The 17,849-nt window shown below is 38.0% G+C and overlaps 1 protein-coding gene across 1 annotated transcript in view; it reads right to left on the reverse strand.

The window, feature by feature from the left end:
• The window catches only part of taf1b (TATA box binding protein (Tbp)-associated factor, RNA polymerase I, B), a 181,575-nt gene that overhangs the window by 159,911 nt on the left and 3,815 nt on the right, over positions 1-17,849 (reverse strand). The window contains exons 3-6 of the mRNA XM_028796877.2: positions 14,243-14,333; positions 14,014-14,111; positions 10,714-10,803; positions 1,599-1,737 (exon numbers count right to left, since the gene is read on the reverse strand). Of these exons, the coding sequence (XP_028652710.2) occupies positions 1,599-1,737; positions 10,714-10,803; positions 14,014-14,111; positions 14,243-14,333 (418 nt within the window). The remainder of the gene's footprint in view (positions 1-1,598; positions 1,738-10,713; positions 10,804-14,013; positions 14,112-14,242; positions 14,334-17,849) is intronic.

A 17,849-nucleotide genomic window follows, 5' to 3' on the forward strand; every position in this document is an offset into this window, starting at 1 on the left:
GTTACTAGAAATTTGTTCTTGATATTACAGTTGTAAACATAACACAACATGTGATATAACCACAACACTTTAAAGCAAACACCAAAAAGCTATAAGAGTGTACACATTATGCATTAAATACATTTAGCATAAAGCAAGATTGGAACTTTTAGAATGCGGAGCATAAATACAGTGCTACAAGTCCTTATTAAGAAAGTTTAGTGGAATGGGGAAAGATTTAAACTATAGGGAAGACACATTATCAATATGTGACTGACTGGTCTATGAAACTATTAACGTGTGTTTCAAGTTACTTATAACACATTCCTGATGATAATAAATGAAGGGGACTGTTAACTATTGCCAATTAACTTTAATGTATTGTTCAAATATCTTATTTTTTATATTTTGACATAAAAGCTGCATGGCTGCACCAAACCATTACTAAGGAAATCAAGAGATATTGAATGACTGTGGGCCGATTAAAAATTTCACACTGATTGGGAGATAGGCATCTGCTTCTGAATTTAGGCAACACAGCTGTAGATTTAACAGCATTTATTTCCACACTTTTGAGAAAAACAACAACTGGTCCACTGATACTTCATGTCACATGACACTCTTTCCCAGCCAGAGATCAGCAAATCTGAGCCATATTGTTTGACGTTTTATAAAAGGGTCACTTGAATGCAGTATACTACCCAAATACATAAAATACCACCTCAAACAAAAAGATATTTTAAATGTTACTTAACTCATGTACTTTCAATTACGGTTGAGAAAAAATTTTAATCTGCGCTAATAAAGCTTATGCCTCAATGGAAGTGGACAGCGGCCAATGCTGGAATATCAAAAGTATATAAATGTAATATTAAAAAGTCCATGAATCTGATGTTACTCAAATTGCATAATCCACAAAAAGTCATCCCGTCGAATAATCAAAATGTGCAAAACGCATGCATTTTTGATGAAATACCATTAAATCAATTCTTTCTTTAAAACGAAAACAGCCCACAACCTAGAACCCTTTCACATGGGGTTGCACTTTTTAAGTAAAGAAAGGACTCTTGCTCAATGTATCAGTGGTTGAGGCTTTTAAAGAAAAGCTCACTGAAACCAAGGGACAAATCAGCAAAAATAATTAAGAAAATAATTTTACTATAAGGAAAGCATTATCATCGGTTACTGATGATAAAGAGAACTGTTGAGCAACTTCCTGATTACAGGAGTCCAAAAGATCCAATAGGTGTGGATCAGCCATTATTATTTTTACATTCAAGAGTGTGGTACTGCTTTATACCCATTGCAACAGAATCAACAATAACCCATCACACCATTAAGATTATAAAAGTCTACTATTAAACAATGGTTTAATTAATACCATCTTGCACACAAATTTCATAGAAACAAATGATTCGACAAGCTGATGAGTTAGTGTCTAATACCTGTATAAGTTCTACATAAAAGGTAAATTGTAATAACAGTCCAAGTTCAATGTAGCCTTTGTTTGATTACAGTGCATTCCCAAAAGGCATTTTAATGCTAAGCTTAGTAATACAAGCATTTTAACTGTTCAAAACTGTTTTCAGATTTAAGGCCAGGATTTTTGAAGTTCAAACCTGACAAAGATGAAGCTTTGGATTCTGAAGCAATGTCCGAGTTCTCATCTGGAGATCTGCTTCCATTCTCACTTTCAGAAAAAGAGGACAATTCATTGATAGTATTGGATTCCGATCCACTACTCAGTAGCTGATAGCACTGAGATTCCGTGACCCAAAAAAAAAAAAAAAGAAATATTTCATATTTCAGGATACGTAGAAGAAAAAATATGATTAAACAACTGTACAGTATATTCTAAGTTAACTTCAGTGTCACATCAAACAGTTATATATAATGCATTATTTTTCTTAAAATTTGCAACTTCACTCCAAATTTAGCTTTCTTTTTTTTTCTCCTTATGTTTACTCAAAGCAAACAAATATATATAAGCTGTAAGGATCAGCTGGACGCCCTCAGAAAAAAGGCACTGAGGGAGATAGCATGCATAGGGCATTATCTCCCCTGGATCATTACATGACAGCCCCACGGATTCTCACAGGGCCTCATGGAAACTGGAGTTCTTTAGCTCAGCCCTGCTGGGTTCCGTAGACACCACTAGGGGTTACTCTGGGGACTAATGAGCCCTACCTTGTCGAGCTCCAGCCTAACTGAGAAGTGCTCCCAAGTCATGATTATGGAACACCAGAAGTACTCCCATGTGTCACATAAAAGAAGCTGCCGGTCATGCTCCGAAAGCCAGAGCTGGGAGGAGGAGGACAACGCTTACTGTAGGAGCGGAGGATGCAGAGAGTAAGAGAGAGATAAAGACAAAGGGAATTGCTGTTTGTTGCCTGTGTGCTTTGTAACTGTGCTTAGTGAGAAACAGTTACTTGAAGGGTTTCCCACTGAATAAAAACTTGATTGTGGCAACTTGTGTCCATGCCTGTCTGTCTCAGGTGTTTGGGGAGCTAGAGCACCATGTGAGAATCTGAGAATCCATTGCACTGCCACAACCCAGTAAGATAGCCATGTAGCGATCTGGGGGAGACAATGCCCTGTGCATGCTATCTCCCCTGGTCCTTCCTTTCATAAAGCATAGATGTAGTACAGTAATCCCTCGCTATATCACACTTCAACTTTCGCGGTTTCACTCTATCGCGGATTTTATATGTAAGCATATCTAAATATATAATGCGGATTTTTCGCTGCTTCGCGGGTTTCTGCGGACAATGGGTCTTTTTACTTCTGGTACATACTTCCTCAGTTGGTTTGCCCAGTTGATTTCATACAAGGGACGCTATTGGCGGATTGCTGAGAAGCTACCCAATCAGAGCACGCAGTTAAGTTCCTGTGTGCTGATTGGCTCAGCGACAGAGCGCCAAATTCGATTCCGCTGCATTAACCAGGAAGTCTCGTCTCGCTCATTCAGCATCAACGTGTTTCGCTGAGTAAAGAGTTAAATTTTGCGCTCTTTTGCTTTTATCTTTGTGCATAGTCAAGCCCTTTGTTATGGCTCCAAAACGATCTGCTCTTGCTACTGCTTCAGGGGCCATGCCCAAGCACCAATGGAAGATGCTAGCGATTGCCAAAAAGGTAAAAGTTTTGGATATGTTGAAGGAAGGGAATAGCTACGCCGCTGTAGGACTCCATTACTCCATTGTCCTCACAGGTGGCGCAGTGGTAGTGCTGCTGCTTTGCAGTAAGGAGACTGTGGAAGATTGTGGGTTCGCTTCCCGGTTCCTCCCTGTGTGGATAGCACTTTGAGTACTGAGAAAAGCGCTATATAAATGTAATGAATTATTATTATTATCATTACGGCATCAATGAGTCCACAATTCTTTTTATTTAAAAAGGAGGAAAAGAATATAAGATCTATGGCCGCAGTGTCCTTTAACCAGGGCGCAAAAAAAGTTGCAAGTGGACATAATAAGGCAGTAGTCCGGATGGAATCTGCTTTAGGGATTTGGATTGAAGACTGCCAGAAGAAGAACAACGGCGGTGCTACAGTCGCCTGAAGAGGCTCCTTTAGAAGAGCTGTAATGCTCTCTTTTGTTGTGCAGTAAAATTGTTATCGGACAAGTCGTCATGTCATTTTTGGTGAGTGACCATAATTAATTTTCTACATACAGTACTTAGTACATGTACGTATGTTTAGTGTCACTTTTCACACATTTTACTGTATACAATTTTGCTTGCATTGCACGTATTTATTGCTGGTGGCTTGTCTATCGTAATGGCTGTAACATGTGTGATATCGGAGACGCTTGATATCTTTAAAATAATATTTAGGTTTTACTGTATATAAACAGTGTGTTTACATACATAATTTCAATGAATCTTACCTAATATCTAAGAGAATACAAAGGGTTTATGCTGTATAACTGTGCAGGAAATGTTTATAAGAATGTGGGAGAGTTTATAAGGGCTTAAAATATATAAAAATAACCATATAAACATATGGTTTTTACTTCGCGGATTTTCACCTTTCGCAGGGGGTTCTGGAATGCAACCCCCGCGATCGAGAAGGGATCACTGTATTTATTGAAATTATTTGTTTGTTGTCTTGGCATAGTCATAGCCTTAACTATCCAAATGGAACAGCATTCATTCCAAAAAGTAGTACAGTGGAGCACAGAGGCACCAGCTTAATTCTAAATGTTTCTAAATGAAAGAAATTACATTGCCTAAAATTATATTATGTACAAGACAGCATACAAATAACTGAAGTATCTTCCTGGTTCATAACAAAAGTATTTAAAAGTTCTTACTATCTCCAAATGTTTATCATATTGCACCACCTAGTGGTAATGACTTGTCAATTTAACTGCAAGTTCATTAAAAATTGCTGACAAGTTTACTAATGATTCCTGTGAAGACTTAATGCCTGGAGACACAAACCTGCAAGTCAAATAATACTGTTAAGTTTCACATTATTTCACATTTAAGGAGAAAAAACTTTGGTTCTGACCTTACTAGTCATCTAAAAAAAATATACTTCTTCTCCAGCTCTGATGCACAATCCCTTTGAAATCACTGGCCTTTTTTTAATTAATAGCAACACTTTTTCTATTTCATCATTTACCAGAACACCACATGCCAGCAGTAAATTTCATTCTAGTAATATGTTTGGTTTCATGTGTCATAAAGTTGTATTTACTTATAGACAACTGCTAATTTTGTGTCAATCACAAGAAAAGGACTGTATTTCAGCTTGGCCTACAACCAACTGTGCCATGCTTTGGGAGCATACATACTTAATATGAAATATTTTATTATTTCCCATGAATCCCCAATGTCAGCATGTTTTGTTAGGACATAAACAGTTAATAAAGAAACAATTACCACAAGAACATCTACAGAGTTTCTATAATCATGAAACAGTATATACAGTAGCTTTCCGCACAAGAAGGACTGAAAAGGAATAAACTCTACTCCTTTTTCTTCGTCTGTCGGCTGCTCCCATTTAGGGGTGACCACAGCGGATCATTCATCTCCCTCTATCCCTGTCTTTTACATAATTTTCTGCCATACCAACTGCCTTCATGTCCTCCCTCACCATATCCATAAACCTCCTCTTTGGCCTTCCTCTTTTCTTCTTGCCTGCCGGTTCCATCCTCAGCATTCTTTTCCAAATGTACCCCTCATCTCTCCCATGCATGTGTCCAAACCATCTTAATCTAGCCTCTCTCACTTGGTCACCAAACGTACCTGTGTTGTCCCTCTAATATACTTATTCCTAATCCTGTCTACCCTTGTTACTCCAAGCAAAAATTGTAACATCTTCAACTTTGCCATTTCCAGCTTTGCCTTCTGTCTTTTCGTCAGTGCCACCATCTCCAAACCATACAACATAGCTGGTCTCGCTACCCTTTCACTCTTGCAGATACTCTTCTATCATAAATCACTCCTGCCATTCTTCTCCTTACCAGTCCAGCCTGCCTCCCATAACTCTGTAATAAACACAAGATGGGGCCTGACAGTTTGAAAGGCATTTTACAATCCAGAATCCTGCAATTCTCACTGAATCCAAGTTCTAACTAGTTTTAAAAAGTTCTACTCATTGAACAAAAAGCTTTCCAGAGTAGCAGAATAGCATAATGTAAATGCAACACAAGCTCACACTACCTCCAACCCCCCAAAAATAAACCAAACAGGACCACACACCTTAATAAAGATTTAATGCATCCAAGTTGTTTACTTACTCAGGTGTTAACAACAAAAGCAGCTTTTACATTATCAACAGAAATTTAAGCCATGTTTAAATCGGTAGCATCCCTGCAGTCTAATCACTTAAAAGCAGTATTTGGCTAAGTTGTTTGCTCTACTTTTCCATCCAGGGTGGAGAACAAGACGTTTGATGCAAAACAGCAAATGACTTGTTTCATTGCAATTTTAAATACATTATTACCGTTTATCTCCAGTTTGTTCTTAAACTTTTTCCATTATCATTTTCCCCCCAAAGTTTCCATAATACTGATATTTTTTTGATAGTCTCTGCACTGTTACTCTGGTCACAACTCATTTATCTTAAGCCGACGTCACACTATACAACTTTCTGTCATGGGACCCGATGTTAAATTACTTGACTCAAAAATTACAGCACATCTCACATTTACTGATTAGTCTTCCAGCATGCTCACCCCTTTTCTGACAGACAATAGCATGCTGCCTCAGAGTCCACATTATGCCTAAGTTCAAATGAAAAACATTTAAAATGTTATTGTTAGGTCATAGTCTTACAGTATCTGTTTCATTTCTAGGGGTATATCCATATGCTTCAACCTCCCTGCACTACAAGCAAATGGAATAACATAAATGTTAAATACAATTATTCCCAAAACATTTTAGTGTGCCTGAGTAAAAGAACAAAATAAATAAAAAATTTAAATTTGCTCATGGTAACAGCAATACATACAAATACATAATTATAATAAAACAGTGAGTGCAGATTATACGTCACAGAAGCAGCTCTGATGATATGCCAATGAGACAAAGCTTGCCAAATTCAAGTCAAAACAATGTTAAAAATTACAGTTCACTTCATACATACAAAACAGGTATATACAGTGCATCCGGAAAGTATTCACAGCGCATCACTTTTTCCACATTTTGTTTTGTTACAGCCTTATTCCAAAATGGATTAAATTCATGTTTTTCCTCAGAATTCTACACACAACACCCCATAATGACAACGTGAAAAAAGTTTACTTGAGGTTTTTGCAAATTTATTAAAAATATAAAAACTGAGAAATCACATGTACATAAGTATTCACAGCCTTTGCTCAATACTTTGTCGATGCACCTTTGGCAGCAATTACAGCCTCAAGTCTTTTTGAATACGATGCCACAAGCTTGGCACACCTATCCTTGGCCAGTTTCGCCCATTCCTCTGCAGCACCTCTCAAGCTCCATCAGGTTGGATGGGAAGCGTCGGTGCACAGCCATTTTAAGGTCTCTCCAGAGATGTTCAATCAGATTCAAGTCTGAGCTCTGGCTGGGCCACTCAAGGACATTCACAGAGTTGTCCTGAAGCCACTCCTTTGATATCTTGGCTGTGTGCTTAGGGTCGTTGTCCTGCTGAAAGATGAACCGTCGCCCCAGTCTGAGGTCAAGAGTGCTCTGGAGCAGGTTTTCATCCAGAATGTCTCTGTACATTGCTGCAGTCATCTTTCCCTTTATCCTGACTAGTCTCCCAGTCCCTGCCGCCAAAAAACATCCCCACAGCATGATGCTGCCACCACCATGCTTCACTGTAGGGATGGTATTGGCCTGGTGATGAGCGGTGCCTGGTTTCCTCCAAATGTGACGCCTGGCATTCACACTAAAGAGTTCAATCTTTGTCTCATCAGGCCAGAGAATTTTCTCTCTCATGGTCTGAGAGTCCTTCAGGTGCCTTTTGGCAAACTCCAGGCGGGCTGCCATGTGCCTTTTATTAAGGGATGGCTTCCGTCTGGCCACTCTACCATACAGGCGTGATTGGTGGATTGCTGCAGAGATGGTTGTCCTTCTGGAAGGTTCTCCTCTCTCCACAGAGGACCTCTGGAGCTCTGACAGCAGTGACCATCGGGTTCTTGGTCACCTCCCTGACTGAGGTCCTTCTCACCCGATCGCTCAGTTTAGATGGCCGGCCAGCTCTAGGAAGAGTCCTGGTGGTTTCGAACTTCTTCCACTTACGGATGATGGAGGCCACTGTGCTCATTGGTACCTTCAAAGTAGCAGAAATGTTTCTGTAACCTTCCCCAGATTTGTGCCTCGAGACAATCCTGTCTCGGAGGTCTACAGACAATTCCTTTGACTTCATGCTTGGTTTGTGCCCTGACATGAACTGTCAACTGTGGGACCTTATATAGACAGGTGTGTGCCTTTCCAAATCATGTCCAATCAACTGAATTTACCACAGGTGGACTCCAATTAAGCTGCAGAAACATCTCAAGGATGATCAGGGGAAACAGGATGCACCTGAGCTCAATTTTGAGCTTCATGGCAAAGGCTGTGAATACTTATGTACATGTGCTTTCTCAATTTTTTTATTTTTAATACATTTGCAAAAATCTCAAGTAAACTTTTTTCACATTGTCATTATGGGGTGTTGTGTGTAGAATTCTGAGGAAAAAAATGAATTTAATCCATTTTGGAATAAGGCTGTAACATAACAAAATGTGGAAAAAGTGATGCACTGTGAATACTTTCCGGGTGCACTGTAAATGTGCAAAAATATCTGAACTTCTGAAGTATAGGAGCTGAGCCTTTCAACGAGCAATGAGTCAAGTAGCTTCTTTAATCATGTCATAAAACTAACTGATATAAATGGTCCAATCAAAAAAAAAAAAAGGCAACAAAACAAGGGAACTTGTGAATGATTAATGAATTAAGCCAACCATTATTAAGTTATAGATTTAAGTTGATTAGGAGCAAAGGGGATCCTGCAAGCCTCTATTATAGGTAATGTAAGCACTGTTGAATTGTAATATAAATACACTAAACTCCGTTATTAAGAAGATTACATTAGCAACTTGCCTGGCCGAGACTCCCCTTCTGTATATGTTCCAGGGGAGCAGCTATGGACATCTCACTACCTCCCCCGGGACGCTTGGTGGCAGCCTCCCTGGCTGACGATGGTGCCTCAGTTTCCCGAAGGGTTTCCTGGAAGATGGAGTTCTCCACAACCTTGTGCGGAGCTGGGGTGGCCACCAAGGGGTGCTGCATGGAGCCAGCATGATCAAGCACCTGGAGCACTTCCGGGTGGGCTATAAAAAGGGCCAGCATCCACCACTCAGGAGCCAGAATCAGGAGGAAGAGGTTGCCTGGGAGGAGTGGTGGTGCCAAAGTAGAGAGAAAAGAGTTGTTTTGTGTTGTATTAAGTGCTTATGGGACTGTGTTGTGGCTGGAGGGATTACGGGGAAGACGTGCCCTCCAGCTGAAGAAAAATAAAAAGACTGTTTATTTTACACGTGCCTCTGCATAAGTCTGTGCCGGGTCGGGCGCTATATAGCGCCATATTACAATACATGCTCTGTAACAATAATGAAAACTGATGAAATTTAGGCGGACGTGCAGTACTGTTTATTAGGGATAAAATGCTCATAATTGTAGTTAACCTTGAAAACATGAGTTGTAATTGATCAAAAAGATTCAGTGCAATAACTGTAATTATTATAAATCAGTAATGCAGAGCATCATATGAGAAGTAGGAGTACTTCCATTACAACCCCCTGGATGTCTGGCTTTGCAAAGTCAAATAACTAGTGGTTCGGTAACAATAGCACTGGTGATAATAGGAAGAAAATAAGCAGAAGTTTCTGAGCTGCAGAATAATATCCACTGACTTAGTTTGAATCCAAACGCAAATCTGCATCTGTATCCAGATATAGCAGTATCTCTATAAGATGAGAAGCTCTAGGGATATAGTACATATTACAGTTACAAAAAGTTTAATATTAAATGTCACTCTTTAACAAATCCAGCTCAATCATGTGATTTTTATGTAAGGAAAAGCTTTTTTCCATTTTTTTTTTTTTTTCTAAAGCAAAAAAATTCTGGTCTATAAGATAGGCACTCAAAATGGGGGTTTTGCTCTTTTTTTGGAAAAAAAAAATTAACGTTTCCCATTGTGTTAATTTTTTTAAATTGAATTCTTCTGGACAGAAATCTGAGCTTACAACTTTCCAGCATTATAAGGAAATGTTAGCACATGGCAAGTTTTGGGGAACCTCAAAATGTTATTCAGCTGCTCTGCGCACTGAGGCGCAATATGACTTAAGAATTAGCTGTTTTGTTTCACTTGTAGTCAATAAATGTAATTGTTTGTAATGACAACCTTGTTCAGTAGAGTACAGCACTGGGAGATCCTTGACAAAATACAAAATAAAATGGGATTTAATACACACCTAAAATCTCCTGCCATTATAGGCTTATGGGAAGTTATATTGCGAATTAAGAAAAGGACAGTGACTACATTCTTTATCTGTGCCCAACTGGAAAAATAGGTTAGCCAGAATTAAATTTAGTTTTGTTCAATCACTCCACCACCAAAATTATTTGCCTATTTCACAGTGAAATTTCCATATTAACAACATGTTATAACCAGCACAGAGTGCCTTAAAAAAGGGATTGATACCATTCTTGCACATAATTCTAACTCATACATTATATATAAATATATATATATATATATATATATATATAAATATATTATATATATATATATATATATATATATATATATATAATATATATATATATAAATATATATATATAAATATATATATATATAAATATATATATAAATATATATATAAATATATATAAATATATATATAAATATATATATATATATATATATAAAGATAGATAGATAGATAGATAGATAGATAGATAGATAGATAGATAGATAGATAGATACTTTATTAATCCCAGGGGGAAATTCACATACTCCAGCAGCAAAAAATAATAAAGAGTAATAAAAAATGCAGGTAAAAAACAGACAATAACTTGAATAAATGTTCAACGTTTACCCCCTCTGGTGGAATATAATATAATATAATATAATATAATATAATATAATATAATAACTCCAATGTATTTTTTACACAAAATTAGAAAGTTGAAAAATATCCAAGTGCCACAAAATTCACTTAAAACTACAGTTAACATTACCAAGTGGCAGAAATAAAATACATAAAAAAAAAAACTTACCTCTTTGAATTTACTCTGTATTGGCTTGTCAGTATATGCCTGTTGGCTTTTATGCAGATACAGACGCCACAAACTACAAAGAATTTTATCCTTCAAAACAAAAAAAATATTTCTAAGGAAACACGTCTACAAGCAATAAAAATTGCACTGAATTAAATAATTATTTACTGTACATATGCTGTATTTATAACTTTTGTTTAATAAATGCAAACACACACACAAAAGGCCAGTTCAGTTTCCATCTCAAACTTTTTTTTTGCAATATTTTACAGTCTGCTCATGAGATTTTGACAGTTTTAGTCATTTGTAGGTGTTATTATTTGTTGTCAGATTGCAGCAATGTGCAAGCAATAAAAATGAAACCAAACTGGCTCAAGTGTACCATTAAAATCACTTTTTTATGTCAGTAAGAGAGCATCTTTTTTATCTCACAAAAACACACTGTGACCATTTTACTTTCTTTAGTTGATTATCACATTTCTTAATAATATGGGCTACAAATGACATTTCAAATGAAAAAGAAAATTTGTTCCTATATCAAAATAACTGTCTCGGGCAGCCTCAAATTTAAGACAGATTCCTCTGAACCACCACTTTTGGGGTTTAAAGTATACTTGCACTTTCACACATGCTTGACGATTTAAAAAAAAAAAAAAAAAGAAGATCCATTTCTTATTTATGGTGCCTTAAATAAATTCTGTCAAAGTAAAAAATGCTTATTTTTTTGGGTATACTGAGATTCAAAATGATAATTATGTAAAAAAAATGTCTTCCTATTTGTATGTATTTCTCAGCCTAGATGTTCTAAAATTCTGGAATTCCAACACTTGCTCTATTTCATATTCCATGTTTCAGGGGAGAATTATCATTTGGGAAATGTTCTCCAAAGTGTTTTACTGGTCAGCTGTACCCTATTGCACTGAATATACACATAAGGCACAAATGTGTGCACTACTAGTCTGGCCATGGCACCTCCCTGCAGGTTTGTGCTCTTTCAAGCAGTAAAGATACTATTTATAAAAATTTAAAAAAAAAGTGGATAGAAGCACTACCCTGTTTCTAGCATCACATATTTTTACTTCACCACTGACAGGTGAAGTGAATAAAATTGATTACCTCATTACAATGGCACCTGTCAATTCTTAAAGATGACATGTTGGAAGCAGGCAAATGGGCAACAGTAAGGATCTGAGCAACTCTGACCTGAGCAAACTGTGATGACTAAACAACTGGGTCAGAGCATCTCCAAAACAGCAGGTCTTGTGGGTTTTTCTCTCTGGTATGCATTCATTAGAATCTATCAAAAGTGGTCCAAGGAAGGACAACTAGTGAATCTAGTGAACAGCATTATTGGGAACTCAATGTTCATTGATGAGCAGCTGGAATGAAGGCATGCTCGTCTGGTCCAATCCCACAGAAGTACACCTGTAGCACAAACTTATGAAAAACAAAATGCTGGCCATAAGAGAAAGATGTCAGAACACACAGTGCATCACAGCTTGCTACGTATGGAGCAGCGTAGCTACACACCAGTCAGAGTGCTTATATGCTTACCACTGTCCACCACCGAAAGCACATACAATGAGCACGTTAGATCATGTGGATGGTCAGGTGTGTGTGTGCGCGTCAGTTTCCTGGTTAAAAGATGGTAGTAGGAAGTAGGATGCAGTATGGGAAAAAGGCAAGCCGGCAGAGACATTGTGTGTGATGCTCTAGGTCTTAGCATTTATGTGAATTTTATTTTGACACGCTCAACCTTCCTAAATATTGCTGAAGACAACATATAGTATTCCCTGATGGCAGTGGCCTCAATCAGTAGGATAATGCGCCATGCCACACTGCAAAAAATTGTTCAGGAATGTGTAAAGGACAGCCGGGTTCCATGCCCGGCAGGGACGCCTCTGCTGCATCTGTTCCGGGGGAGCAGCCATAGACTGTTCAATACCTCCCCCAGGACGCTTGGGGGCAGCCTCCCTGGCAGCCAATGATTCCCCAACCCGGCACATGGCTCCATAGGAGATGGAGTCCTCCACAGCCTGGTTGGGGGGTCGGATGGCCGCCAGGGGGAGCTGCATGGACTTGGCAGCCCGGCTGGTCAATTCCTCAGCCCCACCCGGAAATGCAATTAGATCCAGGTGATCAAGCACCTGGAATGCTTCCGGGTGGGGTATAAAAAAGGCCAGCCACCACCACTGAAGAGAGCCTGAGTCGGGAGGAAGGAGGACTAAGCTTGTGGAGGAGTGGTGGGAGAGGAGAAAGAGTGCTGTTGTTGTTGTGGACTTGTGTTTTGTGGGACTGTGTATTACCTGTGGGTCACGGGGAAGACGTGCGCCCACGGGAGAAGAAAATAAAAAGTCCATTGAGTTTATACGTGCCTCTGTGTCAGTCTGTGCCGGGTCGGGCGCCTTATTACAAATGGTTTAAGGAACATGACAAAGAGTTCAAGGTGTTTGCTTAGCTTTCAGATTCCCCAAATCTAAATCTGATTGAGCATCTGTAGGATGTGCAGGAAAAGCAAGTCCTATCTATCAAGGCCCCAACACACAACTTACAGGACTTAAAGGATTTGCTGCTATCATATTGGAGCCACATACACCAGGATAGCTTCTTAGGTCTTGTGGAGTCCATGTCTTGATGGATTATAGCTGTTTTGCCAGCATGAGGGGGACCTACACAATATTGGGCAGTTGGTTTTAATATTGTGGCTGATCAATGTATTATCAAATTGACTATTAGCAAATGAAGTCAGTCACATACAGACATATCTTTGAGTATATTTCTCCTGTCAAAATGTTTAAAAAGTCAACTAATCAACATCCATATACATCTACACAAGGCACGCAATTTCAGATTTATGAATAAACTATGTATAGCAATTGCAGTAATGAATATGGCACAGAACACAAGCTATAGAAATAATTAACTGCAAGTTCTTCGCCATAGAGGCACAAAGGGGATAAAAGCATACTGAACTGGCAGAAGGGTGCCAGGGCACAGAAACTGATCGATGAATGACTACAGTTTTAGGTGTCCTTTATCCAAGTTGCCACCAATGTTTATTGTGAATAAACTGCTTTGCAGGAAATGACAATCCCTATAACCTGATTTTGTTTGCCTCACTGATGTCTTCTCACAACAGTAGCAATGCATGAAAATAAAAATTAAAAAAAAAACACTAAAAAACTTAATATCTGCAAATGATGATAATTGTAAGAGACATAAAATGAATTTGTAAATCCCTTAAGTTAAAAAGGAAATTTTGGTTCTATTAACAGTGAAATGTTTGTCAGTTTGACATACTTTGAATTGTGCGCAGACTCCTAGGGCTTTGATAGCATCAGCTTGTCGAGTTAGAATAAACTGAAAACCCTCACACAAGTACCACAGGCGTCCTTGTTCTGGAAAGTAAAAATGAAGAAACACAAAATAAAAAATCATTGTTATACAAATAAGTTCAGTCTTGTGTTACAACCTTGCAAACTTTTACAAAACAAAGATGAGGAGTATAGTAACCAAAGATTCGACTTACCTACTTTCCGTTTTCCTCTGATCCCTCTAGACACAGAGCTTATTCGAGCAGATGGTGTAAATGTGTCTGCAGAAGTAACTTCTTTTGATCTCTGTTAACACGATGAAAAAGTATCAAAAGAAACAGTCAATGTATAACTATACCTTGTACAGCAACAACTTAGACAATGTTTAAGAAAGAAATAAATGTCATATTTACATCTATTCCTAAATTAATTTTTCCATTACAAAGTTGACAGGTGTAAGATTAAAAGAGTACATCAGATTTAGATTTTTTTTTTCCTTGAACTGGTGTGCTGTGTAGATTGAAATTTGAAAGCAAAAGGAAATATTGTATATAGCCTTTCTGGTATGAAATGTCCTACTGAATTGTGCATCTTACAGTGTTTGTGTCTATCTGCTTTATGCTATCTGCACTAGGTCTGAACTGCTTTTGTTCTGATGTTCTATAGATACTGTATGCATATACAATATATGCCAGGATGATGCAGCAGGGTAGTTCTGGTCCGGCTTTTGCACCCATTACAATACATAAATACTAGTATTATTGTTGTTGTTTCAAATAAGTTTAAAACTTATGTTTACTTCAGTGTTGTTCACAAGCTTTTCAAATCATTCCCTTTGTAGCTGTAATTAAATTCAAAATACTGCTACAAGAATTGTAACTTCAGCAAGGAAGTATGACTACTTAAGTCTTGTTTCTTAAGTCCTTACACTGGTTTCCAGTTACATTTAGGACTATTTTCAAAATACTTTTTCAAATATATAAACACTTAATTGGCCAACAGGCAACTTACATTACATATAGACTGCAGCATGTATCATAATCTCAAGATGCCAGTCTACTAAAAATTCCAAAGATAAACAAAACAGTGGGAGGTTGAGCTTAAAGATACAATGCCTTAAAGATGAGAAAAAGTTGGCCTATTTGTTTAAGAGGTGCCTTTTCAATCTCAGCTTTTAAATCCAGGTTGAAGAGGTACCGATTTAGTTTAGCATGCCCTAATTAAAAATGTGGATTAGCTATTCTTCTTGTATCTTAGTTGATTTAATCATTTGCACTAAAATACAAAATGGACAATTATTAACTATTACTGACTCTTCTCTGCTCTTTCTCTTCTTGCTAACCTACTGTGGTAATTGGTGCCCATGCTTTAATGCCAAGATATTACTTCTACCCATGGGAAAGACCCAGAAATTCTGTGAGTCTTGGAATCCAAGGATGAAATTGCTTAGCCTTCTTATTACGCTGCCCATAACCAGTTCAATCATATACAATATTGCTGAATGCCCAAGAGGGGTAAGGTGGCCATGTGAAAAATGTGTATATAAAAGTACTCTGATGAAAGATAGGAAATAATAGCTGTGGAAAAAGAGGAGATACACCGCATGAAAGAAGCGATATTACAGTGTATATTAGTAAACTCAAACACATTAACAGATCATAGTGGCAGGACTGTGGTAGAACTTAAATAAGCCAAACAAAACACTCCAACATATTGATTTGACGGCAGATAGCTTTTCTCTACCTTCTTTTTGGAAATGTCTGGATTAGTGAAGAGTGAACATTGCAGAGTTTGCTTTGCAGCAAGTTCGGTGAAATCATGGAAATGCTCTGGAACTTTGGCTTCATTTCACAGAGTTCGCCAATGTTGAAGGAGTAACTAAATTACATTTGAGTGGATTATAATGCTGCAGTGGTGTTGCATTTGTCCCTGAGGGCTAGGGAAGCATCGGCTAACTATGCCTAGACTAATTATCGTGGCAAAAATGTGATCTGAGCTGTGAGGCAGTAGAGCTAACCACTGCATCACCGTACCTGAAACAATAAAAGACGTAGGACAGAATGATAACCACAAACAAAATACAACAAATGACAACAAATCTCATTGTACTCAGAGAGCTCCAGTCTTGGGGCACATTGCAGATGCTTCACCACACGGCTAGAGAATTGCATTGTCTGAAGTCACACCTGCAGGTGAGATGGAACGTCTTTTTTGTTCCCAATCTCTGTATAGATGCTTTGCATCTTTTCCTTCCAAAAACAACATAGAAACACTTTGTACACAGTAATAAATCTTGCCTTGTAATTATTACTTCACACGGTCACATTTCATTAAGTACAGTCTCGACAATTTATGCATGTCCAAACAACCAGGAGGCAAAATAGAGATTGCAGCAGGACATTTATTTCTTTACCTGCAAGTTGCAAATTTTGTTGATTATATAGAAAATGGAACAAAATTAAAATTATATGAAAGCCTGTTTTCTTTTTGTAAAACACAGACCAACATAATTTTATTTACTGTACATTATTGTTAGATTGGTCCAAAAATTGACTTTAGTATCAATACCAGCTTTTGAACCTCAGCACTGGTACCAAAATAGTTCCAAAGCAAATAATGGATAACTTCTCCACAAACGCCCAGTCTCGTAGCTCCTTCAATCCCACAGTCTGCAAACAAGAGTGCCTCCTTGCCATAACACATTCAGCAAATCATTAACAGGTGCTTGCTTGTTCCCTGGAGTCTCTTGGTTTCGAAAACCAGGGATCGGGACCTGGTAGGGGGTTAGAGTTCTGATCACACAAATAAATGACTGAACAGGAGGTGCTTAAAAACTACCATTTACATCTGGCACTGAAATTAAAGATGACAGTACCGCGCTGTTTCAAAGATTGGGTTTTTTGGCACTCTACCAGTATACTGCGAAACCTTATTTTATATAATGCATACATTATTTAAAACACAGACCATACAAATTCTACTCAAGAATAGAACTCAACTGTCAAAACTGCCACCAAGCACTACCACTAACAACACATATCATATTTCCAATAAACTCGGATCTTACAGAATATTTACTGTATGGTCACCATGTATTCATTAACCTGTTGAACTTTAATAAACCCACATCTACCAATTTCATTCATCTTCCAAACCTGCTTATCCAGAGCAGACAGGGAAGTTTGGCCCTATTACAGCAAGCACAGGGTGCAAGGTGGAAACAATTGCTGAACAGAGCATCAGTCTGCCACAAGACGAACATTCAAACTTGGGACAATTTAGCATCACCAATCCACTTAACCTACATTTCATTGGACTGGGAGAGGAAACCACAGCACAGGCATGAAACCTGTGCAGACATTAGAATCACTTTTATTCACCAGTACTTAATCTACAGGAATTTTGCATGGTAGATTTAGAGCTGCTTAGAACAGAACATAGCATCACATACAAATTACACAAATAGCATATGTTAAAAAGAATGACTTCAAAGTTGCAGTATATTATAATTATAAAATAGATGTGCAAATGATGATGTATGAAAAAAGTGAAAATGTTAGTCTGCAGTGTGTATGAACGTGAACACACATACATGTACATACACTGTAAACACAAACACCCTCATAAGAAATTGACCTGAAGCATTTACCAGAGAGGAGTTTTTGGAATAAGTGATGAGCTGGGTGAGATGGATCCACGGTGATCCTTTCGGCATGGTTAATGACACGAGATGTGCACAAGTCAGGCACAGATGGAAGAGCATAGCAAGTTATTTTCTCAGCAGAGACACCACAATATGCTGTACTTTAGATTTGGAATGTG

The sequence above is a fragment of the Erpetoichthys calabaricus genome, chromosome 3 (genome assembly GCF_900747795.2).
Source record: "Erpetoichthys calabaricus chromosome 3, fErpCal1.3, whole genome shotgun sequence".
NCBI lineage: Eukaryota > Metazoa > Chordata > Cladistia > Polypteriformes > Polypteridae > Erpetoichthys > Erpetoichthys calabaricus.